At 38.6% G+C, this 25,268-nt stretch overlaps 2 protein-coding genes and 1 long non-coding RNA gene across 25 annotated transcripts in view; 1 reads left to right on the plus strand and 2 right to left on the minus strand.

Annotated features, from left to right (window-relative positions):
- The window catches only part of LOC146484944 (uncharacterized), a 41,621-nt gene extending 22,408 nt beyond the window's left edge, over positions 1–19,213 (minus strand). For 4 of the 22 annotated variants that reach the window (XM_085103805.1, XM_085103804.1, XM_085103792.1 and 1 more), the window contains exons 1-17: positions 19,119–19,213; positions 17,124–17,186; positions 14,453–14,601; positions 13,736–13,879; positions 12,650–12,800; positions 8,136–8,183; positions 6,865–6,960; positions 6,098–6,242; positions 5,543–5,645; positions 4,938–5,076; positions 4,056–4,106; positions 3,547–3,691; positions 2,646–2,751; positions 2,318–2,462; positions 1,700–1,750; positions 997–1,047; positions 364–414 (exon numbers count right to left, since the gene is read on the minus strand). In XM_085103805.1, coding sequence (XP_084959931.1) covers positions 364–414; positions 997–1,047; positions 1,700–1,750; positions 2,318–2,462; positions 2,646–2,751; positions 3,547–3,691; positions 4,056–4,106; positions 4,938–5,076; positions 5,543–5,645; positions 6,098–6,242; positions 6,865–6,960; positions 8,136–8,183; positions 12,650–12,800; positions 13,736–13,879; positions 14,453–14,601; positions 17,124–17,175 — 1,627 coding nt within the window. In that variant the 5' untranslated portion in view covers positions 17,176–17,186; positions 19,119–19,213. The remainder of the gene's footprint in view (positions 1–363; positions 415–996; positions 1,048–1,699; positions 1,751–2,317; positions 2,463–2,645; positions 2,752–3,546; positions 3,692–4,055; positions 4,107–4,937; positions 5,077–5,542; positions 5,646–6,097; positions 6,243–6,864; positions 6,961–8,135; positions 8,184–12,649; positions 12,801–13,735; positions 13,880–14,452; positions 14,602–17,123; positions 17,187–19,118) is intronic. The other 18 variants (XM_085103795.1, XM_085103791.1, XM_085103798.1 and 15 more) reach the window with 17 other exon arrangements.
- The window catches only part of LOC146484940 (uncharacterized), a 182,260-nt gene that overhangs the window by 81,411 nt on the left and 75,581 nt on the right, over positions 1–25,268 (plus strand). The gene's annotated exons all lie outside the window — the stretch shown is intronic.
- Positions 22,762–25,268, minus strand: part of LOC146484945 (START domain-containing protein 10-like) — a 13,105-nt gene continuing 10,598 nt past the window's right edge. The window contains exons 6-7 of one of the 2 annotated variants that reach the window (XR_014863474.1): positions 22,941–25,268; positions 22,762–22,876 (exon numbers count right to left, since the gene is read on the minus strand). The exon at positions 22,941–25,268 is cut by the window's right edge and continues 1,441 nt beyond it. The gene's annotated coding sequence lies outside the window, so the exon portion shown is untranslated. The other variant, XM_085103832.1, reaches the window with a different exon arrangement.

Here is a 25,268-nt window from a genome sequence, read left to right on the forward strand (position 1 = left end):
TTTCTGTTGTTGTTTTGTTTTTTACAAGCACTAGCAGAAATAAAAAGCTATGGTGAGCGTAACTAAGAAAGATCTTTTAAGTCAGCCGGCCGTAGGTGTGAGCATTAGATCCTTGTGGCTGTTCAACCACTTTCAACGTCAGCACTACCAGGGACCAGAATACTGACAAATACATTAGGAAAGATTCTGGCAAATAATAATAATAATAATAATAATAATAATAATAATAATAATAATAATAATAATAATAATAGCTTTATGCTAAACTCAAGTGCAACTACTATAAGTCTTCAGGCTCCCGCCAAATCTAAATTGAATGTAGCTCAGGTCCATTGGCGTCAGTTGACGACTCCACATACATACCTTCAACGATTTCGGCTCCTCCTTCCTGGGGCTGTAGATCGACATTTTCTTCTGCAAAGCAACAGTTTATGTTTTACGAATGTTTGGTTTGTAAACAGAGTTGATCACCAAAGGTAAATTGGCCACAGAAAAGATATTCGAGTGCATTACCCCCCTTCGTCAGAGCGTCAACACTCGAATCTCTTTACGGTGCCAATTTACCTTTAGTTAATTATCAACTCTGTTGATAAGAAAAAATTCATTTCTACTCCCTACCGACGCAGCACCAAAGTTTCTTTAGAAACTAACACCCTTATCCAGTTGTTTTTCTTTTTTTTTTTTTTTTTACACTCACTAGCACAAATATAAAACTATGGTGAACTAAGAAAGATCTGCTAGAGTCGGCCGTAGGTGTAAACATTAGATCCTGGTGGCTGTTCAATCACTTCCAACGTCCGCACTACCACTGGACGGCGTCCGTCCGGGACACGAGGGACCAGAACACTGACAAATACATTGGGAAAGATTCTGACAAATAATAACAATAGCTTTGTGCTAAACTCAAGTGCGACAACTAAGTCTTGAGGTTCCTGCCAAATCTAAATTGAATGAGCTCAGGTCTATTAGCGTCAGTTGACGACTCCACATACATACCTTTAACGATTTCGTCTCCTCCTTCCTGGGGCTGTAGATCGACATTTTCTTCTGCAAAGCAACAGTTTATGTTTTACGAATGTTTGGTTTGCCAACAGAGTCGAAAACCAAAGGTAAATTGGCCACAGAAGAGAGATTCGAGTGCATTAGCCCTTCGTCAGAGCGTCAGCACTCGAATCTCTTTACGGTGCCAATTTACCTCTAGTTAGTTATCAACTCTGTTGCTAAAAAAATAAAAAAAAAATTCATTTCTACTCCCTACCGACGCAGCACCAAAGTTTCTTTAGAAACTAATACCCTTACCCAGTTGTTTTTTTTTTACAATCACTAGCACAAATATAAAACTATGGTGAACTAAAAAAGATCTGCTTGAGTCGGCCATAGGTGTAAACATTAGATCCTTGTGGTTGTTCAACCACTTTCAACGTCCGCACCACCACTGAACGGCGTCCGTCCGGGACATGAGGAACCGGAACATTGACAAATACATTGGAAAAGATTCTGGCAAATAACAATAATAGCTTTATGCTAAATTCAAGTGCGACTTTTAAGTCTTCAGGTTCCCGCCAAATCTAAATTGAATGTATTGAAGGGTCGGTCATGAAAAAAGAGAAGACCATCTTTTTTTAATTTGTTTTCATTAAGTTCACTGCTGCTTACTGGTCTTCCGATTCTATTCTACATCAGTTTCATTGCTACATACTTTCAACGGTTTCGTCTCCTCCTTCCTCAGACTGTAGATTGACATTTTCTTCTGCAAAGCAATAGTTTATGTTTTACCAAGAGAGGATGATCATCCTCTCTTGGTTTTACGAATGTTTGGTTTGTTAACAAAGTTGATAACCAAGGTCAAATTTGCTTTGTTGATAAATCAAACATGCGTTTCTACTCCCTACCGAGACAGCACCACAGTTTCTTTAGAAAATAACCCCCTTATCCATTTGTTATTTACATTCATTAGCACAATTATAAAGCTATGATGAACTAAGAAAGATCTGCTAGAGTCTGCCGTAGGTGCGAACATTAGATCGTGGTGGCTGTTCAAGTACTTTCAAATTCCGCACTCCCATATGGCACGACAAGAACATGTACTGAAGAATACATTAAGTAGAGATTCTGCCAAATGATAATAGCTTTATGCTAAACTCAAGTGCGACTACTCAGTCTTGAGGTTCCCGCCAATTCTAATTTGAATGTAGCTCAGTTGACGACTCCACTGTTTCTTATGTTTGCTAGTTGTATTTCGTCCCTCAAAACCTACCTGACCCTATCATTATCTTAAAAGGAGTTACCAGTATTTTGTTTTGAGTTCTATCATAACCATCACCTTTATCGACAGGCGTTTCGTCATCTGTGTCATCTCTGGTTAGTTCACGTGAAATCTTTCCATCATCATCGCTTGAGGAAAACCACCGTTGGCACGTAAAGTCAACTGCTTCTCCTGTCTTAGGATCCTCGATAGTTACCTAAAAATAAGTCCAAACATGAGAGCATTTTAACACCAATTAAACAAAACTGCGTAAAGCTCTATTCTTTGTCTTGTAGTTGGTAATTCACCCTCAGCATACGTCAGGAGCAAGACAATCTCCCGATGTACTGTGCGAGGAACATTAGCCTGTCTCGTACGACGAAAATCCAAGCCAACTCACCTTGTCTAAAAACCATGCTGCACCAAATCCAGTGTTGTCATGTCCAATTCTTATCTTAGTCAGTCGTCCAAGGTACTTATCAGAAGAAATTGTGAAAGAATCTTTCCTGAAAAAAAAATTAATGGCAGAAGTAATGAAGGAGACCTGCACCATTGCTCGCCCATTTTCATCAAAAAAACATGTTCTTGCTGGCGGAAATATTTCCTATTATCAAACATTTTTACTTCTGGGCAGGCTCTGAACTTTCCACATCCTACAATGAATCCTGGTTCCGCCACTGGAACAAATCCGAATATCATGATTTGATATAAAAAAATAAAATATGTTTATTGCTAGACTGCGAGCATTCTCTTTCCTCTCCGAGTATTTCTGTACCGCGTGATGGATATATAGCGAGGGCCGAGGGCCGAGGAAAAAGTGCAACTGCTCGCAGTATATTTCCAGCTTGGGTAACCAGCGATGCATATGTAATGCGCGCGTGGATTGTGAAGGAAGATACTCGCAGTTAGCTACTTGTTCTACCTTTGCGCAAATTGCCATCAACTATGCACACCAGCTAGATTAATTTTTAGTCATATAGTTTGGGTGAGAAGACAGTGACAAAAATTACTCCCTATTGCTACAGTTCGTGATCCTATGTAATTACTCTATAGAGTGGTTTTCAATCGACTGTCGAAGGTAATTCACTTTGGTTTCGGTCTCAGTTTGGTGCACTCAGTCACTGGTTAAAAAATTACGCCACCTTTTCAACTAACTATGAGTAAAACATAAACCAATCGTATCTTCCTCGAACGAGCTTCTCCGCGCTTTACACTGGTTACATTATCTTCTTTGAGTTATGATTGGTTCATCGTGTTGGTTGCGTCTCGTTCAATTTAAAAATTAAACTCGATGTTCTTACTGTGCGCGCTCAAAGTTGTTGCCGCTCTTGTCCAACGTCTTCTCTCCTGAATCACCTTCTTCTCCAAATATGGTAATGAGGACGTTAGCATCAGTCCCAGCTCCCCACTTATCTCCAGTGTATACGTGGACTAGGTACTGGCATTCTAAATACAGATGCGAAATATCTTTTCAGTGATATACTTAAATACATGTTGAATTAAGAGCTTACTTCATCGAAAACTGTGCGCAGTTTTAGACGTAAGTTGAGTTTTCTGTTACACTGAACGAGGAATAAGATTCATACAAATACTTCAAATGTATTCTCTTTGTATTTCATTCATAATGGAGTTAACTCATGAACGTTTTAGAATCGCGGGAGGTTTTTAGAAAACAATTGAAGGATAAATGCGTGAAGGGTCGGTCATGAAGAAAGAAAAGACCATCTTTTTTAAAAATTTGGCTTCATTAAGTTCACTGCTGCTTACTGATCTTCCTATTCTATTCTACATCAGTTTCATTGCCACATACCTTCAACGGTTTCGTCTTTTCCTTCCTGAGACTGTAGATTGACATTTTCTTCTGCAAAACAACAGTTTATGTTTTATGAATGTTTGGTTTGTCGATCGAGTTGATACTGAACTAAAGGTAAATTGGCCACAGTAAAGAGATTCGAGTGCTGTCGTTTCGAGTAGTGGCCCTTCGTCAGGGCGTCAGCACTCGAATCTCTTTACGGTGCCAATTTACCTCTAGTTAGTTATCAACTCTGTTGATAAAAAAATAAAAAAAACATTCGTTTCTACTCCCTACCGACGCAGCACCAAGGTGTCTTTAGAAATTAACACCCTTATCCAGTTGTTATTTACATTCACTAGCATAAATATAAAGCTATGATGAACTAAGAAAGATCGGCTAGAGTCAGCCGTAGGTGCGAACATTAGCTCCCCGTAGCTGTTCGAGTATTTTCACTTGAAATTCCGCACTACTAAATAGCGTCAGTCCAGGACAAGACCTGACACTGACGAATGCATTGAGAAAGATTGAGTGTGATGGCAAAGTTTTGAGATTCCCACCAATTCTAAATTGAATGCAGCTCAGGTCTATTGGTGTCAGTTGATGACTCCACTGTTTCTTTTGTTTGTTTGTCTCTTGTTTGTTTTTGTTTTTTCCCTAATATCAAAGAGCAAATTCTCCTATTTTGTCCCAAAGCTTTCCTCATAAGAGTGCTGGAGAGAAGTTATTAAAATATCAAGAAAATTCACCTTGGGTGATCATGGTGTTAATTCTCATGACCTCAGGGGGGTTGGATAGGCATTGATATTACAAGGAGAATTTGATGCTGATCACTGTTAGGGCTTAAAGGGTTAAAAGAGATTACCAGTATTTTGTTTTGAGTTCTATCATTACATTCACCTTTATCGACAATCGTTTCGTCATCTTTGTCATCTCTGGTTAGTTCACGTGAGATCTTTCCATCATCATCGCTTGAGGAAAACCACCGCTGGCACGTAAAGTCAACTGCTTCGCCTGTGTTAGGATCCTCGACAGTCACCTAAAAAATAAGTCCAAACATGAGAGCATTTTAACTCCAATTACGCATAACTGTGAAAACTTTATTTTTTGTCTTGTGTTATCGTACATGATTAGGTTTGCGATGACTGCCAAGTTCTTTTCTTTTCAAAGACATGAATTGGATCAACTTAGATCAAGTATGAAATTCCTTGAAGAAATCCATGTTCAATTCCTCGCTTCGTCGCGAAGCCATCGTGTTTTTCAGGCCCGAGCGAGGTCCGAACAACTGATGCCTCAGTTTTGAGCTTTATTTTATTTTATGGTTCTTTCCTTTCTGAACCTTATCTGTAGTCTCAGACCTCGCGGTGTCACTCTAGACCTCGTTCTAGCTCACTGCGTCCAAACTTTTCAAAATGGCTGCCGTTTGAGTAAACGTGTGTGCGAAGTCCCTGTGGATTTAACATCGTATTGACGTGTGCTTATTTCGCAAAATCTAGTCAACTCACCTTGTCTAAAAACCATGCTGCACCAAAACCGGTGTTATCATGTCCGATTCTGATCTTGGTTAGTCGTCCAAGATTGCCACAAGTAACTGTAAAAGAATCTTTCCTAAAAATAGAAAATTAAATTAGTGGGTACAGCAAAACGTAGTCCTTCAAGGAGATGTCTTTAATAATTTGGAAAACGTTAATTCGGACCCAAACTAGGACTCTTGTACTCTCTGGGCACAAACTAGTCTTGCGTACGCGTCCCGCTCTCTCTCGCGCACTATATTTTTCACGCGCCAGTTTACGCAGGAAAAATGTAGTCTAAACTCCTTCATTTCTATATAGTTCACTTATTTACTACAAGGCTGTATCAGCCCCTCTTAATAACTAGTAAAATAGGATTAAATTTTTAAGAAGGAAGCATATTATTGTGTTTTAATTATGGTGTAGGAAAATCAATGATAGAAAGCTCTGTTTTAAAACAGAAACCCGTGGTTAATAAACAAACGTAGATATTTTAAGTATTAAAGAAATTGGAAGGGAGAAATCAAATCAAAAACTTGATTTTCTTACTGTGCGCGTTCAAAGTTGTTTCTGTCGTTGTCCAACTTCTTCTCTCCTGAATCACCTTCTTCTCCAAATATGGTAATGATGACGTTAGCATCAGTCCCAGCTCCCCACTTATCTCCTGTGTATATGTGAACTGGGTACTGGCATTCTGAAATGGCAACGATAATGGTAAGGTATTTATATACTGCACATATCACATAAATACAGGTACCAAAGGACACTGTAATGAACCGTTTACCTCCATGTGGAGACGTAATAAATCTCTGTCAGTGACCACACGTGGGCACAGTTGTTCAAAGTCCGATTAAGCTAATCCTGGATTAACAACAACTTTGGTTCGAGTTTAATTAAACAACAATAAAGATTTTTCAAAAATATTTTTGTCCCTCAGTTTTGACTTTGACTTTTCTTTACCACTAGCTTAATATTAGAGTTTAAAAACAATTTTAACGAGTAAGCAGAAAACCTCGGTTAACTTTTAATCGTGGATTAACGTTAATCGGCTTTCGTACAATCGGGCCATGGTGTCTATCTCAAGTTTATTCAATAACTTTATCCTGTTTCATCATGATCACCATCAATTTCAACAAATGTCTTTCAAGTGGATGTTATGGAACGTTACTGAACACAAAGTGAATAAAATTGCACTACAATGCGGGCAAACGTGAAGGCGCCTACGACAGTTCTCAAGATTAGATGAATTAGTTTATTGTCTTTCACTGCTTTAACTTTTATCGACGCAGTCATTTCATCTTTTATGACCAGTTTACCTGACATCTTCTCCTGCTCCTTTAGTGAGCCTTCGTCTTGCTCTGTTTCGTTATTTTGGTCAACTGGTGTTTCGTATGTTGTTACCAAGACTTTCTCTGCAGAAAGGAAAAGAACGGAAAGACTTGTTTCTGTCTGTAAAATTCAGGTTATTTAAAGTAGTTCATAACAGCACAAATTAGAAGAAATTGATCAAAGAATCCTAGATTGCCATTGACAAAGAAAAACACTATTTGTAACAACGATCGCGTGGATTCTATTTCAGTGTTCCAATTTCCTCAGCAATTACCTAACTGTAAAATAATACATTTACAGCAAGACTGCACAGCTTAAACTCTACAATCGCTGAAAACAGTATGCCAAGGCTAAAGGATGACTCTAGATCGGCGACGGAGTAGCATCTTATTCATGCAACCTCATGCTGCATGGGTGTCATGTGATGGACTTCACATGATACCCATTTGAAATGAAAATGACTATATTGAAACGCTTATCATAGTACAGAAAATAGGTCTCGCCAATTAGTTGCAACTCATCAATTTTTTGTTTTTCGTTAAATTTTCGACTTCTTTTATTTTTTATTTTTATTTTGTAACTCGTAATTTCTCTACCTCCCCTTAATTCTATTTGTTCTGTCTTTGATTGTAATAACTGTAATAATGTTAATTTTACAGTTGTTAGTCTGGCCCGCCTAGATTAGCTCTCGCTACCTGCGGGCCGGTCTCTCTTTTTTGCTAAATTTTTGAATAAACTTGAAACATGAAACTTCATCCAGGGAAGTGGGGAGGGTTGGAGCTGTGATACTCCTAAGGGTAAACACTGCGACTGGCAACAGAGTAACATTCGATGAAGAGGCTCTAGAAGTGCTCTTAAAGTGTATATGACACAAAATCTTTTATTAACTTATTAAGAAGAGCTTTCAAAATGATGAAGAATAGCATTTATTTTATTGCGATAGCATTCTTGGTTGCCGAGTTATTCAAGATTTAGGCTTATGCAAATTAGACAACTTGTGACGTCACAAGACTGACACAAAATGAAGGGAAATCACAAAAAAATGACATCTCATGTTATGTAAACCGGATCAGTGAGGCAACCAATGAGCCACCTAGTTTGTTCAACCTGCTTGATTGGACTTTGCCCAGTCCCCTTGTGGTGTTTCGGTGACCCGGCTGGATCCGGCCACTTAGACCACGTGACCCGAAGATCAGACCGTGGCCAAAAGACAGAGGGATGAGAACAAGGTCAAACTAGAACATGAATAAGTACGTACCGACCACGAATCCTCCGCCGTCTTCTGAGTGAAGTTCGGCAATTTTTTCTACAAAAGAGAAAGTGCGGTTACAGTGATTTTTTCAGAAATTACAATGGAAAAGGATGATAATATAATGGAATGCTAATATTTCCACTTGCATTTTTTACGTAACTTTGTCGCCGGCTTCAGTGTAATTTTTCTCTAGGACTTCGACTTCATATCGACATGACCGACTCCTCGACGTCAACGAAAACGTCACTTGTGCAATGAGCCCGAAGCACCCAGACACTATCCAGTAACAGACCAGGTGGGAACAGTGTTCATGTTGAGACAGAGGGTGAAAATTTTCCGTCGTATGCTCACGTTCTCCACAAAACCCTAAACTTGGTCATTTCACGTTGTTGTTTGGCCAAGAACGGCCAAGAAATGTACCAAAATTTATATTTATTTATTTATTTATTTATTTATTCATTCACCACGACATACAAACATAGAAAGTTACAATGAATAATAGACTAGGATTACAAGTACATAAGTTTAGAGTAAATAAAAATAGTAAAAGAAGTAAGAAGTGGCGAGGAGACCTCAAGAAACCCCCGGGCTTATACTGAGAGGTCTCCTCGGAGATATGTTGGGACTTTAAGACCAGTAAAGACATTGTGTTGAGATTTTTTAACATACGGTGGTGGTAAGACTATAAAGACATAACAGAGTCGGACGTTTCGTGCAATTAACTGAGGAAATCAAGAAGCTTTCTTTTGAAGGTGGATAGACTAGGGGAAGACGTAATTGATAATGGCAAAGCATTCCATATTTTTGGCCCTCTATAGAGTATAGTAAATTGCTTGATATTAGTTCGGCAGGTGTGAGGTCGAAAATGAGCTGAGGTTCTGGTATCATAATTATGAATTTGACCACCAGTCGGAAATAAATTTAGAAAGGGCGAAGGCAGCAAACGTTGGTGATAGGAAAACATAAATTTTGCAATATAAAAGGAATTCACTTTAAAAATATCTAGGATATTCAATTGTGCAAATAAAGGTGCAGAAGGTGCAAGGTGATTAGAATTTGTCATAGCTCGCACAGCTCGTTTTTGAAGAAGAAAAATGCGATTTAGGTTTGTTACATAAGTAGAAGACCAAACTGTAGTACAATAAGTTAAATAGGGATAAATTAAGGTATAATACAAAGATTTTTTAGTGTTTGATGACAAAAGGAAACGAAATCTGTACATTATACCAACGGACTTAGAGATTTTCTTGCAAATATAACTGATATGCGATTTCCAGGTGAGACCTTCATCAATATAAATACCTAAGAACTTAACTTCTGTTACTTGCTTGAGGGGTATACTGTCAAGTGAAATTTGGGAGCTCATGCGGACAGATTTTTGTTTGGGTTTAAATATAACATAATTGGTTTTCTTTATGTTAACAGAAAGTTTGTTTGATTTCATCCATAAGCTAATCTTAGTCAGTTCACTATTCATTACAGAGGCAACATGATCAGGGTCTGAATTGGAGTAAAAGATACTAGTGTCATCTGCAAAGAGCAGGCATTCTGCCAGTCTGGTTGTTTTGGGAAGATCATTGATATATAATATGAAAAGTAAAGGGCCTAATATGGAACCCTGTGGAACACCGCATCTAATTATCTGTTCGGAGGAACGGGTATCGTTAATCTGGACGAATTGGGTACGGTTGGAGAAATAACTTTTAATCCATTGCAATGCTAGTCCACAGACACCATAATGTTCAAGTTTCTCAAAAAAGATTTGGTGGTCTAGCGTGTCAAACGCTTTAGAAAGGTCAAGAAAAACACCTGCCGTGATTTCATTTTGGTCAATGGACGTTGCAATTTTATTAACAAGGTAAGTTAGCGACAGCGCAGTGGAATGGTTTTTACGAAAACCAAACTGGAGTTGGTAAAAGATATCATGGCTTTTTGCGAATTCTACTAGTCGATTGTGCATGACCTTTTCGAAGAATTTCGAAAAATTAGGAAGTAGTGAGATTGGTCTGTAATTAGTGAATAAATCCGGTTCATCACCTTTAAATACAGGAATCACTTTGGCAAGTTTTAGCTTGTCTGGGAATATTCCTTTGGAAAAGGATAAATTAATAATATTCTTAAGAGGTTCCGATACTACTTCAAAAGTGTTTTTGATAACATACATAGAAATATCGTCATATCCTGGGGCTTTCCCAGACTTCATGGACATACAGATTCCATTCAGCTCTTCAACAGTCGTCGGCTTCAAAATCAGAGACTCATTGAACTGATCATTCAAAAAAGAGTGGAAAGAAGAGTTCACCGGAGGTATTTTCGCTGCTAAATTAGGTCCTACATTAGCAAAATAATTACAGAATCCATTTGCTATTTCTACAGGGTCGGTAAGAATGCTACCATCAGATCTAAATGACGAAGGAAAAGGAGGTCTACATTTACGCTTGTTGATAACTTCATTGATTAATTTCCAGGTCTCCTTTAGGTCATTTTTAGCCGAAGCAAACCTTTGGTCATAATAATGGCGTTTGGCAATTCTAATGAGATGGGTTAATTTGTTTCTGTAAGACTTATATTGTAACTCCCTCGTTGGATTAGGTGATCTCAGTAATTGTCTATACAGCTTGTTTTTCTTTCGAACAGAAGCTAATAAAGATTTGGTTATCCATGGGGAATAAGGCCTTTTACAATTCTTAACTTTATGAGGCTTCAATGGGAAACATAAATTATAAAGCCGCGAATATTCGGACAAGAATTTATTGTAAGAATCATTGGGGTCTTTATCATGTAGAAGTTCAGTCCAATCGACTTGAGAGAGGCGAGTTTTGAAATTATTTAAATTTGCCGTAGAGAAGTTTCTCACAGGTCGGTTGCCAATTCTTTTATGAACATGAACAAAAGAGTCATCAGAGACATACGCAAATACTGGTAAATGATCAGATATGTCACTTATGACAATGCCTTTTAAAACGCTAGGTGAGAAATGATTTGTGAATATGTTGTCAATTAAAGTGGCCGAGTGTGCAGTAATACGAGTTGGTCTGTCGATTAGAGGAACAAACATGTGCGAAAACAGACAATCAACAAATTCTTGAGTGGGTTCGTGGTCGGCGTATCGCAGGAGGTCCAAATTAAAGTCGCCGGTGAGGTAGCAGCACTTGTCACTTCTAGAGAGTTTTGAGAGGATGTCAGTGAATTTTTCCATGAAGCCGGTTAGGTGATGATTTGGAGGGCGATAGATGACGCCTACTATTATATTTTTCCCATGGGGGACTGAAATTTCTACAAACAACGATTCAATGACATCTGGATCAGAGACATTACAGTCTGAACAAATTTTGTAATCAAGATTATCTATCGCCAGATTTAGTACCACGGTGATTTGAAATAAAAGCGTATCCCGGAATATTGACTAGATCAGCAGATAGATCATTTAGCCAAGTTTCAGATACCGCAATCGCAGAAAAAGGCTTTTGCAGACGACCTAGTAGGAATTTAAACTTGTCAAAATTTCTAATTAGACTACGTGCATTCAAATGAAGTACAGAAAAATTCGGGTTGTAATGCTCAGTAGAGGCTTTAGCATTAATTTCATCTTCGACAAAATAGTTACAGATGTACGTACAGATTAGGATTTGAGTAATCCTATTCCTTTTTTATGTCGGTCTGTTACCTTCGCCATAGCAGCTTCTGTAACTGCCTAATGTTGAACTAGTAGAACATCTAACAGAGGGGAAAGGGACGGGGCGTTTCTTTCAAATTTTGGTTGAGAGGAGAGGTGGTTATTTAAAGAGGGTTAATTCTAGGATTTATTAAGGTAATGCTCCGGAAGTTGTGCAAATAGATCGGTAGGTGACTGGCAACAACTCCCTACGGCAACTGCCAACAAGTTCATCCTTCAGACAGACAGTTACCATGCAGACTATTGTTACTGTTGCGACTGTGAGAGCCGAAAGTTATATAAATGTTGCTCAACCAATCTTTAATAGTAATTAAGAGGTCGCAAGAGCCTTTTCTTGCTCTTATTTCGGCACAAATATCATTCTTTAACCCAATTTTCCAATTACTAAATCATGATCTTTGGAATGAACTTTGAGAGGAGAATGTCCCACATCAATTTTTAGAGACAACACAGGCTTTTCATTCTTTTGAGCTGAACAGATTATATGTGAATTACTACTTGAAAAGTCTGCGCTGAAACGAATGAATGTTCTTTATTCGTAAAATTTTCAGTCTGCTTTAAATCAAGACGTCTGAAATAAATATAAAATAACTGAAACAACTTAATATCTAGCGCTGTATGAACTTTTATTTTCTCAGCTTTCACTTGACTGATCCGTTATTAATTATCCACAAATGAAACGACGGAGCACACGTTTAGTTTCACCGGTTGAGACTAAAACAACCTTTATAATTGCAGCCATTTGTTCAAGCTCACGAAATTACGTTTTCATATTTCAATTGCTATAGTAGGGATGGAAAAGGAAACACTAAAGACAAAAATAAATTTAACTGAGATTTCTCACCGTTTATGTTGAGAGAAGCTCCGTACAGCTCAACTCGCAAACATGGCCAACAGTACCAGTCCACTGGCCTAAATCTGACAAAGCGAGTGACAATTTCTTGGTCAAGATCTTTCCTTTTCACTTCCCAGTTGTCTGTGTTGCCTTCGATAATCTAGAAAACATAAGCGAAAATCGGTGCTGCTTTATTGACATTCCCGGGATATATTATTGCATTCAAGCCTGTACAATTCTTCAATTCTGTATTGACACAACGGACAATAGGCTTTATTACCACCAGCAGTGGCTAAGCACAAAGGGGGCTCAATTGCAGTTGTTCATCGATCGGAGAGAAAGTTATATTGGGAGCTCCGAAAGTTGTTACACATTCACTAAACGCGCGAATTCGTATGACGAACACAAAAAATAAAATATATGAATAAAATTCGGCCGAAATTATAACATTGATTAGTTTTCGGTGGGATTTTCGAGACTCGTACGCTTCGATCGAACTCTCGTCATCTTGGTTTTGTAAAGCGCAACCTGGGGAGGGTGTTTTAACTACCGAGGGGAACTCAACACACCCTGACTGGGGACAACTTACCCTGACTCAACGTACCCTGACTAGCCCCCCCCCCCCCCCCTGGTAGTTTAAACTCTCCCCAGATTGAGCTCACCTTTACAAACTGGTGGCGGAAGTTCGATCGAAGCGTACGAGTCTCGAAAATCCCACGGAAAAATAGGGGACGGTGAACAGTCTACGGTCCGCTCGCCCGGCTCTTTTCGCCCTATACCCCACTTGGGAGCCTGTTCACAGGCTAAGTTTTTCCGTTACTGGGGAAATAGTGAAGGAGAAGTCTAAGTACTTTCAAGAAAGCACAACAAAACGAAAATTGTTTAAAAATTGAAAATTGTTTTCTTGGACAGAATGCATTTTTAACGTTGAAAATTGGTGAGGAAAAACGCCTTTTTTCACGGTTGGAAAATTATCAGTTGGAGTTGCGTTCGAAAGTGGCTCGGTTTTCAAAGTGCTTACACATGTGACACAAATGCCCAGGCCTATTAACAATAACTTGTTGTTGTTGTATCACACAAGTTACATTAGCTTACAGTGTTCCCATTCTCCTCGTATAATGTCCAGTTCTGGCCGTCTGCGGAGCATTCAAGTTTGTAACGTTTTACATAGTCTCTGTTCCCTCCAGGGTTACCCTGTGTTGCAACGGCGCAAACCAAATGGAGACCTCCCAGGTCAACCTGCGGCAAACATTAAATACGTCATTTATAACAGAAGTTTAAATGCACGATGCTTTGTCCAAATGGTTCAACGGCCATAAATGATTAACTTCAAAACAATTAAAACTTTTTTTTTGCTTGTAAGTACTTTTAAAATTTATTGAACAAACTGAACATGTTATAACAAGTTACAAATTAAGTTATTGTGCACGTAGAAAAAGTGTTACAACATAGATATTAGATAATGATCCTGTCTTGCCATGCCTACATGTCAGTATAAAGCTAGGGGAAGGGTAACGTAGTCACGTCAAGCTATTTGTCTATTTTAAACTGAATAATGAGTTTGGATATAAATTCAGAGGTGTCTTAGCGACTTTCTTTTGCATTGTTTTGCAAGCAATAATGGTACTTAGTTTCGTTTATTAAATCTTGCTAATTGAATTGTTTGCTTGTTTGTTTGTTTCGTTGTTTCCCTAAAATTCTAATGTTACCTCTACTTCTTCTTTATAAACATTAGAAATAAAAAGGCAGGGAAAGCGCCACATTTTTTCTTGTTTCATGCGAAACCTACCCTTTTAATCGCGTTGTTCTTACCTGCAAGAAACAGTCTTCGGCTTTCCCTGCACACCAGGACGACAGCCCATTCAGCCGGGCCAAATGTGCCGGTGCAGGACCTGCGGACGAGGAAGCTGTTATGTTTTCATCCGGGATGGTGCCATCTTCCATTCCAAGAGCCTCGCCTCCTAAAGCGGATCAATTGTTGATAAAATCACCCTCAAAAAAATGACAACAGCGGCAAGAACGGCCAGTTTTACCAGAATATTTCCAACGTTACAATCCTCCCAGCTCGAAATCAACAATAAACTTAACCGATTTCCGTAAAGCAAAAAGGTAACTGAATCGACCCATTGTGTGGAGGGAATATTACTGATTGAAAACATGCAGCCCTGTATTTGTAGTCATTTGTGGTGTCAGTTTTTTTTTTTTTTTTTTTTGTGGCCTATTTTGTGTTTGCTATTTGATGTGCTCTGATAGTGGTTGAAAATTTCTACCACAGTCCGCCCCCGAAGACGAAAAACATTCCGGTCTAGAAAGGGGTTCTGTCAGTGACCTCAGTTTCCTCAAAAGGCTGTTTTTACCACAATTGTTTCTAATCTCGCAATCTGATTGGCTAAGGCAACGCTAGTCTACACAACGCTGCTCACGTCAATCAGCGCCCGGAAATTTTGACAGTTATTGTAAAAACATACCTTATAAATAGCATATTTTGATTCTGATTTCGTGACAAATAGAGCAAAACACACAAAGAAAAAGAAAGGCAATTATTTTTAACTACTGGGACTAGTTTCTACGAAAGTTCCTCGATAACATACCGATAACCAGAAAATAAATTAATGCACATGATATTTATTTTGAACGCTAAAGTTTCATATTTATAATGTCATGAGACACATTAGGCAAATTGCGCTAATAATTACTACAATCTGATCATAAAATTCCCTTGAAAAATACTAATTCAGACGGGATTTTCTGTAAAATGGGTCCCGCTTAGTTCCTGTCACAGTTTCGCGCGCTTTGCAACGGTTCGCCATGATTTTCGGCGTTTTGCACCGACCAGTTGTTCTGTTTTCCGGCGCGTTTGGTACCGGCCGGCTGTTCATGTTTCCGCGCGCTAGCCTGGCACCAGTTGTCCTATGTTTTTTGCGCATTTGGCACCGGTAATTCATGTTTTCGTGTGTTCTCTTTGTAATTTCGTGCTTTTGGTACCAAGTTTGGTACCGTTTGTATATTTTTTGCTTTGAGCTCTGCTTGATTCCAGCATTGCGTTCCGTTCTTGAATGTGATTGGTCAGACGTGATGACTGCACTTTTTGGTTTAAAGCCTTTTACCCAGTTTACAGGAATTATAAAATGTAAAATTTTCGTTTACGATTTGTTATTCTACGGGTAATGTGAACGGGAGAGAGGGGGACCTTGTATCATAACACGAAATGATTTTCAAACAAGAAATGAAAATTCTCTCCCTTTTGTTGAAATCAGGACTGAAGTATACACTTGGTAGCTACTAGCCAATATTTTTTACAAGTTCCTCCAATTATTGGACTTCAAGCGGAAAAGTCTGCATGCTAAAAGATATAGATATTGAAACGGAGTTGTTACAGTATTATAGTTACACTACTGAGAATGATTCCGACCATCAACAAATTTCATTGGGTTAAAAGAGTATTACAGAAGATTTTATATTTAAGTAGCATTGAAAATTTTTCTTTTAAGAATAGATGTCAGATGAAGTTTGTGTTTTTAAAATCAAACAGTATACAGTATATACCAGAATATTTATTATTGCTCAAGAACGACGGACATTTTCTCGACAGCGACTTTCTGTAAAGGCCAGATTTGACGAATTTTCGCTTTTTGTATTTGAAGCAAGCGATTTGTATTATTTCACTATAGTGATCCAATTTCCCGATTGACATAGTCGCCAAAACGCGACCATTTTACGCCAAGAAAACATCAATTGTCTTCCTGTATTTAATTTTTGAACGAAACTTTTTATTTGATTGCTGTTCTGCATACGGACACCTAGCTAGGGACAATTTTCAACAGCAAGCAAAACCCTGGCAACGGCGAGGTACAACAACAAAGCTATATCAGTTAAGGCATTTCTTTTGGCTGTCAAATGTACCTGGCTTAATTTTTATAAATCCCGGCAAACTAATTCATTGTAATTACTCACGGAGCGATATGGTTCTAAAGTAAAATTTGTGCTTCATTTTGTATTTCATTGCTAGAATTTCTGTGGTGGAAATGGAATCAATTACATAAAAGTAAATAGCATTAGTGCAACATAAAAGTATAATATCCATCCGCTTGAAAAACATTGTGTACGGGTAACTTTTCTGTAAAAAAATATCTGATCCAGAAGATATCTTGGCCATGTAATAAAGAAAAGACTATAAACGATAAAACTTCGATGGCATTATCAGCATTATAAAAATCCACTTCAATGTGACTTAAGGAAAATTCCGTAAGCAGTTTCTAAGATTTTAAAATCGTCACCCGAATTGCGGTATTTTGGTGGGTCTATATCGCACAGTGGAGTTGAAATGTTAATATTTACTTTAAAAGAACCACAACGTAAAACAATACATGTTTTTGCTCAAAAGACTGCGCCCAGATAAATTATTTGACTGCTATGTCGAGAACAATTCGTAATTGCCGTAAAATATTTAAGGCTGGAGAAAAAATGAATAAATATGTCACACCTGGAACGGTTGATATGGTGAACGAAGTCGAGCTTTCAACAACGGTGCTCATTTCTATGACTCCTGACAAAAAAAAAAAGCAAAATAATAATAATTAGTCACCTGCAAGGGCAAAGAATTTAAAAAAAGTAAATAATTAAAAACCAACACAAATAGAATACAAAAACTTCATAATCATAATCTGGCTTTGCATAAGGATTACTTGGAACTCATTCGAATTTTAAACTGAACAGCACCATAACAATAATATTTTTGGGCGGCGTATTCTAATTATCAGTGAATTATGTTGCAGTGAATTAAAAACTAATAAACTCTAACACCGATGTTTCAAACTACTTCTGGGGAAGCGGATATGAAATATTACTAAATGTCAACCTCTGTTTCTATTTACTTATTCGTGTGCACCCCGGAAATTGAGTGACAAAACTATATTTATCACCAGACGAAATAGGAGAACACACGAAAGCTAGCTGATGTTGTGAATTGTCACACAAAAACGAGTGTAGCGAAATTTTCAGGTTTTTATCGCTGTGATGACTGAACACTTTGTGGCTAACCCAACATCCGCTCTTTAAAAGCACAGTTTTTAGGAAAAATATCGTAACTTAGTATTCTAGTAAGTTTATAATCCTAGTTTTAACTTGCCCTGCAGTTTATTAAAACCATTTCCTGACTAAACACACGAAAGCTGAAGTTGTGAATTGTCACACAAAAACGAGTTTAGCGAAATTTTCAGGGTTTTTCGCTGTGATGACTGAACGGCTTTGTGGCTAACCCAACATCCGCTCTTTAAAAGCACAGTTTTTAGGAAAAAATATCGTAACTTAGTATTCTAGCAAGTTTATAATCCCAGTTTTAACTTGCCCTACAGTTTATTAAAACCATTCCCTGACTAAAAATATCAATAGAACAAAAGGGCATCTTGTCAATTTCGAATTAATGTGACGCCTTTTTATTGCTGAATGTTAATTGAGTTTCGCTTTCTTTGTCAACAGAATTAATGTAAACGTGCCGGAAGATGTGGAAAGATAGAAGGAACATCCCGGTGGCTAAACAGGGGTCTTTACAGGAAACTGTTAAATAAATAGCTAGAATTGTCCATTGTTTTCGTCTACTGTTCAGATGTGAGAACAAATCGGCAAGATAAAGGCCTCTTAGCTTTTTCATTCACTTGTGCATTGTGCGTAATAACGGAGTGCTTTATTGTTCTGTTAACAAGCAAATATACCTACATATATTGGTATCGATAGCGAACGAACTTGTAGTGAAGTTTCGATTTAACCTATTATGACCTTTTATCTAAAACAATTTGACACGTACGTGGATTCCTGCATCAGTTGAAAAAGACAGAAGAGGAGAAGTTAGGTTTTCAGATTATTCGCAAATTCATATGTGTTCGGGCGTTGCTCGTGCGTGTTACTGACACACGCTCAGCTGAGCAGACATAAAAGAACGTTCGTGATGGAATTGTTTTTGTGACTCAATAAATTTATGCAGGGAAATATCGAGATATTAAGCTTTTAGAGCGAAATCTTTACGCTTTAATTTCGTCAGAAAGGTCTCGACTAATTATGATTAAGTCATAAAATTGTGATTAAGAAACGTTAACGACTCGAATTTATGTACCAGAGAATGAACAGTACGTTTCGAACCCAAGAAATACCTGACCTGTTGTTTATTCTCGATCCATTGTCGGGGCTTACAAATTTCTTTCCTGTTCCTGCTGGGTTGGTTACAAACGCACTAGGTGCAGCTAACTCAAATATTTAACCAAGTTTGAGTAGTTATCACTGCTTATTTACCTTGATGCTCGACTGTCTATTTCACGGAAATTAGCGTGCACGCGAGCGTAGGTTTCCATGTATAAACATTTACCGCCCTCATCACGCGAAGCTAAATAACTATTGATAGAGTTCAACTCGCCTTCGACCCAAGCCGGATCGAACGAATAAAGTTAGAATGACATCTCTTAAGCTTTTATGTTAAGTGTCTTACCTTCCCTCGGCTATGAGAGAATTGGCAGCGCTGAGAACGCGAGACAAACCTCTTCGCGTCTAGGTCAATTCGCGTGATTCGCCGCAAGAAGGAATTATGGGAAGGCCAGGGCAGAAGGATGTGTTGTCCTCGATATGCCTGAGTGGTCAGCCTTGTTATTGATGTCAATCCATATGCGCTATTGAGATATTTATCATATGGAGTGCTTCTATCAGAAGATGTCTACTTGTAGGTATATGTCGTCGCCTTTTAGGTGCTCTTTTAGGGTCCATTTCCGCCTCTCACCTCGAACAGCGGCTGATAATAGGTCATAATATCAGATAATATATCGAGCTGAGTTACGTAACCAGTAGCCTGCGAACGCAGACGTATTTCCGGCTGTCGAGATTCTCTCCGCCGAAAGAGAGAGAGAATCTCGGTGGAGAGAATCTCGACGGCTGGAAATACGTCTTTGTTCGAAGGCTACGTAACCAGCCGTTCAACTGCAACCGCGCTCAGAGTTTGGGGTTCTAACTTTTGAGTCTGTGGATGAAATCCATCAATGTGTCAGCCATTCAACTGAGAATCAGAATTTACTAAATAGTCCTTCAGTCTTTACTTTGGTACTGCACAAAGGGTTTCTAACCTAACTATTGCACAACAACAAGAACAACAACGACAATATTTATTGATATTTTCAATGGGTACTTTCCACCTGAGACCAAATCGAGTGCGAGACTTGTTTATGACCAGCGCTTCACGCATGCGCTATGTACATGTGGTTGTTCATGAGACAACGTTTTGTTGGTTCAAGCCGTTTAGAACGTCACAGTGTACGTACCACCGGCTACGTCACATTACGGCTCCCAGTCAAATGTTAATAACACTATCCTACAACATTTTGAATTGTTTGTTCAACATTTTACAATATTAGAACGATTAGCACTCCTTCTGAGTGATCAGTTTAACAAATATATATTTTTTATTTTTCTTTTGTCTCCGATCAAACATGTTGGCCAACATTAATTAACAATCTTGACATTGTGTTGACAAACGTCCAATATTGTTTTACAACAAATGTCGGATGTCACGGTGTTGTACAGTACACTGATGTTGTACTGAACAGTGCTAGATTGACTAAACCTAATTAACTAGCCATCAGGACTCACTCAGAGTATCATTCGACACCATTTTAAGCGAATGCTGTGGTAGTAAATTAGCTGCGCACTTAGCGAAAGCATCTCATTAAATATTTTTTCTGGCTATGAGCAGCACCGTAGGTCCGTCACGTTATGATGCGCTGAAAGGCCTCGACATTCTTCGTCATAGATTTATGGAGCATGGTCCCATAAATCTTTGAGTTGTTAGATTGTATCAGTTTGAAGGAGGAAAAGTTTGAAAGAAAAAGGACGACAAATTGAGAAAATGCTGTTTCATTTACGGCTAAAGAAAGCTTTTCCCCCACCCTTGATCCCACCAAAGTACCCATTCCAAAAACGGAAAAACGAAAACGAAACGATTTTGAGTTTTGTAACATAACGCAAGGTTTTCCCCTTACTGTAGTACAATTCCATTGATGAGTATTTTGTTTTCATTTGTTTCATTTGTATTTTGTTTTCATTTCATTCATTTGTTTCAGGCTCCGGTTGGTGAATTTTAAACGAAACCGCGGAAAAACAATAAGTCCTCAAAGTCACAGCTAGGGAGCAGCATTGGCGATATGGATAAGTCAATACGGATTCACTCAAAATTGAATTTCCACCAAAGATGTTTTCCAGGGATGGAGACCATTGCAATAATCAAGTCTACTTAAGTACGCCGGAACTAGCCAGTGGACTACGGACGTACGTCTACAATGCTATTAAAAATCGATTAATCCTCTTCTGTTAAGAAGGAGTGCGACATAAAAAAAAGTGAATTGTAATAGACGTATGGATGCAGTTAGCTACACATCGCTGATAATTGCTACTCAAACGGCAATACTGTATACAAGGAGTTGATAAACAGTTAGAACACGTCATTGCGCTCATCGCATTATCAAAGGAAGAAAATTTAAACTCATCCCGGAATGACTCACACTGGGGGTTTGGCCAACTATCTTCCATTTTCAAAAAAATTGATTCAAACATGATTCGTGGGGTAAATCGTATGTAGGAAGTATTTCCACAAATTTTTTTTACTTGTAAGATAGTGGCTTATCCACTCGATAAGTTGTCCGACCTCGGTCCGAAAAGGGCCCTGGGAACGAGGTTGTCGAACACGCACGAAATACGAAATCACCAGCCACGCGGAACCTCCACGCGCTCGAAGAAAAGAACCTTTTAATTTGTGGATTTGTTTCCTATATTTCAAAGTGGCAGGGTGTTAGAATGAAGAACGAGGAAGTAAGAGAAGCGAGTGACATTGAGGATAACAATTATAATCACTGACTCATCGTATTATAAACTTTCATTGCTAAAATTCCTTTGAAGAAAAAAAACCGCTATTTGAATGCCTTACCGGTCGGCACTGTCAAACAGCCAAACATTGTTTGCATCACAATTACAAAATTTCCTTCTTATTCGACACAACTATTTGGAGCGAACGCAGTATTCGAAATTATGACTTTCAGAGTGAACATTTTATTTTCTGCTGTGAAAACCCGAAGTTTAACAGGAGAGTATATTACGTGTGAGCTCGCGAACTCTTGATCACGAATGCCACTGCACCATTCAAGCAAAACATATTGAGCGTTACTTTCTGTGGTTGTTTTGAATGCTTAGCTTTACAAGGTGAAATAATCCTAGAATTACCAAACAGTTATCAAGTCTTACATTCTCGAAGTATTGTTTCAACATAACGCCGTCCAAGATGTTTTTTTACCTCAAAAGTCTGCAGAGGTCTCGCAGTATCTTTCTGCGTTCCTGTTTATTATGCAGGCTGAGGGCGCTTTCTATTCGGCCAAACGTTTTGAAAAATCTAGGTGGTGAATGGAACGGCATTTGCGGTTAACCGCAATCGATTTGAAAACAAACAGAGAACAAAACCGCTCCATGCACGAGTTTTGCACGTAAACTTTCTGTACGGCTTTCTCCCAAGCCCTCACGATCAATTCGTTTCGTTTCGGACCACGTGACCTGAAACGGCTTGACCGAGATATAAGACAGAGAGAGGACTAGGACCTAGGCAACGGATTTTTCCGGTAGTCCCAAAATTCCGAAATTTTATCCCGAAAAAATGTCTGTTCCATTCGATTCCTCACCCGGAAAAAGAAAGCGCCCTGATTATGCCGTACATGCAAGCCCTGTTCTGCATTGGAGGGTCAAATAAAGCTTTCTGAGTAGCACTTTTTCCGAGTGTTATTTTATGAAGGCCCCCACGGAAAACCTCCTCTGTGACGTGGGCTCGGTTTTAGAGATGATTATTATTTAATATGCTGTACAAAGGAACTTCGCACTATCGTGCTTATAGACTACATCATAATTTGGGACAATTCCACATATTCCAGCGAATCCACACTCACTTTAGGCTAAATTTAGGTTAGCCTCCCACACAGTCGTTTTTATGGGGACTCGTATGACGCACGTATTACCTCCCCAGGGGAGGAGGTAATACGAGTCCCCTTAAAGCGGCTGCGTGGGAGGCTAGATTTAGGTTAGATGAATCTAAAAAAAAACCAACAAAATCTAAGTATATCTCAATTTATTCCATGTTCTATACAGTACAACAGTTCGGTATGTTAAAAATACAAGCTACAAGGACACTCTCAAAGTTAGTTGTTCCACGACTGCAGTAAAAAACTATGAAGACAGGCGAAACTTGAAGACACTACCTCGTCCCCCGGGCATTTCTCTTCGGTTGAACGTGAAGTGTATGGTGTTGTGGGACTACAGTGGGGCTGTTTCAGCCCGTTTCCCACTCTTCCTACAAAATGCGTTGGCACCTGGGGACGAGGCAGCTGAAATCATCCCTCTGTAGGTATAGCCTCGATAGGGCGCCCTTAATGTACAGTCAAAACTTCACATTGCGCTCACTTTTTTTTCGGTGTCCGCAATAGTAAGGAATTGGAAAAACGAGGGCTTTTTGGTTTCGTACCGTAATTGTTCCATTAGAGTTTCGTGGGATAACTTCACTACCTTGTTATAACTTGGAGACTCTGCTATTTCGGTACAGCCTAATCTAACCCACATAATTATAAATCTCAACGTACACCCCAAATAAATTGCTATCCACCTGCTAAAATAGCAGGACAAAAAGGCATGTTTTGGACTATCATAATTGCTCTTTTAGAAAACGTGTTTCGGTAGCCGGGTTTACTCTCAAAAGCCTCTGTGCTTACGCCATGGTTACTAGTGCGGGTCTTAAACTTGGTTTTGCTTCGAAAAAGTCACGTCGCCAGCGCACAAGAAATTGCACATGTACATTGTACCTGACCATGCACAAGGGATACGGCCGCCTTTCATTCTGTCGCCCAAATTTTACGTGGCCGCGGCCTAAAAGAGTCAAACGATCCACGGAATACAATGATACCGTGAGACGCAGAAGTATCTTTCCCGGTTCTAAAGCACACGTTTTGTTAAGTAATCAAACCTGTCTTACGCCTTGTACAGAAAACTCCTGGACAAAACCAAAGAAATAAACTATTCGAATCTAGGCAATGCTACCACAAAATTCCTCCTTAGAATTGACCTAAAAGCGCAGTACCGTGCATTGAAGCAGGGCGCTGCGCCCCCGATTGTAGCATGCATACTAGCTTACTTGCGTGCAGACCGATTACACAGAATGCAAAGATGGCTGCCAGGAAGCCAACTCAACGCTGTTATGAGCTTAAGCTGGCTTCCTGGCTGCATCCTCAGCCTCCTGGAAACTACTATTAACTGGAAATCGAAATTTCACGACAAAATGTGATTTAAACTAATACAATTTTTTAAAATTACATTTCTGATAAAAAACATGTACCTTGTTGGGAATATGTGCCCTACATTTAATTCTACAAATGCAATGCACTGTCTATTACATTCATACATCAGTCACGCGTATTAAATAAACTAAAACTACAAAAGCAGCTTTAGGTTGAAGAACTTACATACTAGGCTTGGATTGATTCCGATCATCTGTAACGATTTTGTACACCTTAATCAAAATGCTTGCATTTCAAGTTTAACACTACCCAGCCATATTATATTTGACCAAGTTTTGCAAACAACATAATCGATAACTGGAACGAAACAACAACAGCAATTATCATTAAATTACCATTAACGTTATAGTACTATAAAATGACAAACTTCAAGTTAATGTATTATTAGAACTAGAATTATAATTTATTACAATTTAGTTCATTGCCTTGCATTCAAGTTGTCCTCAAAACTAAAACTACTTAGAAGTGACTACTTTGCGCTGGTTCTTGACACTACTTAATAAATTAATCCTCTAATTGTCACAAACTTAACTAAGTAAAAAAATCGTGATGGCCGTGGCTTAGAAGTTTTACGCTTTGCCATATTAACAAACGTTCATCAGCTCGTTTTTCCAGAATAGACGGTGATCGATTAAGTCTAGATCAAGTTGCAATGTACTGTAGTTCAGGAATTGTACCTGAAATGACTTCAAATATGTGACAATACAGTGCGATGGTAATAATACCACAATAAACAATATAAATTGTTCTGCTAAATGTAACTTGTCACTTAAACAGCTGACATAAGCTGTGACTGCAATATGGCGGTGAGTAGCTAGTTAATTTTTTAAAGTAATAAAAGTTTTTACATTTTTTTTTAAAAGTTAAAACTTTTCATTACATTACCCATGCCAAGTACTTGTTCAACCCTTCAAGCCTAATATCAACTTGCAAATTCTACTAATTTTCCTTCTAAATACGTAAGGTGGATTGCCACTTTGAACAGCTGAACTTCCAAAAATAAGCACCTAGAATGCTTGCAGTCCCTTTTTGGACAGTCGAGGGCATGTGAAAATGCTGAAAACCTGGTGTGAATGAGTCAGGAGGGGGAAATGGGAGATAGGCAGGAGAGAAGTCTCTCCTCATTGTTTGTTTTGTTCACTGATCAGTCTCATCAGGCTGTTCATGGCTTGCTTGACATGACCATCTAGGAAGGGGATCCTAGCAGTGTAATCAGCATCCAGTTATTGGCTTAAAAACGAAACAAGAGCCACAAAAATGTATGGGCAAAC

This window comes from Pavona decussata, unplaced genomic scaffold (assembly GCF_977016875.1).
Source record: "Pavona decussata unplaced genomic scaffold, jaPavDecu1.1 SCAFFOLD_28, whole genome shotgun sequence".
Classification (NCBI taxonomy): domain Eukaryota; kingdom Metazoa; phylum Cnidaria; class Anthozoa; order Scleractinia; family Agariciidae; genus Pavona; species Pavona decussata.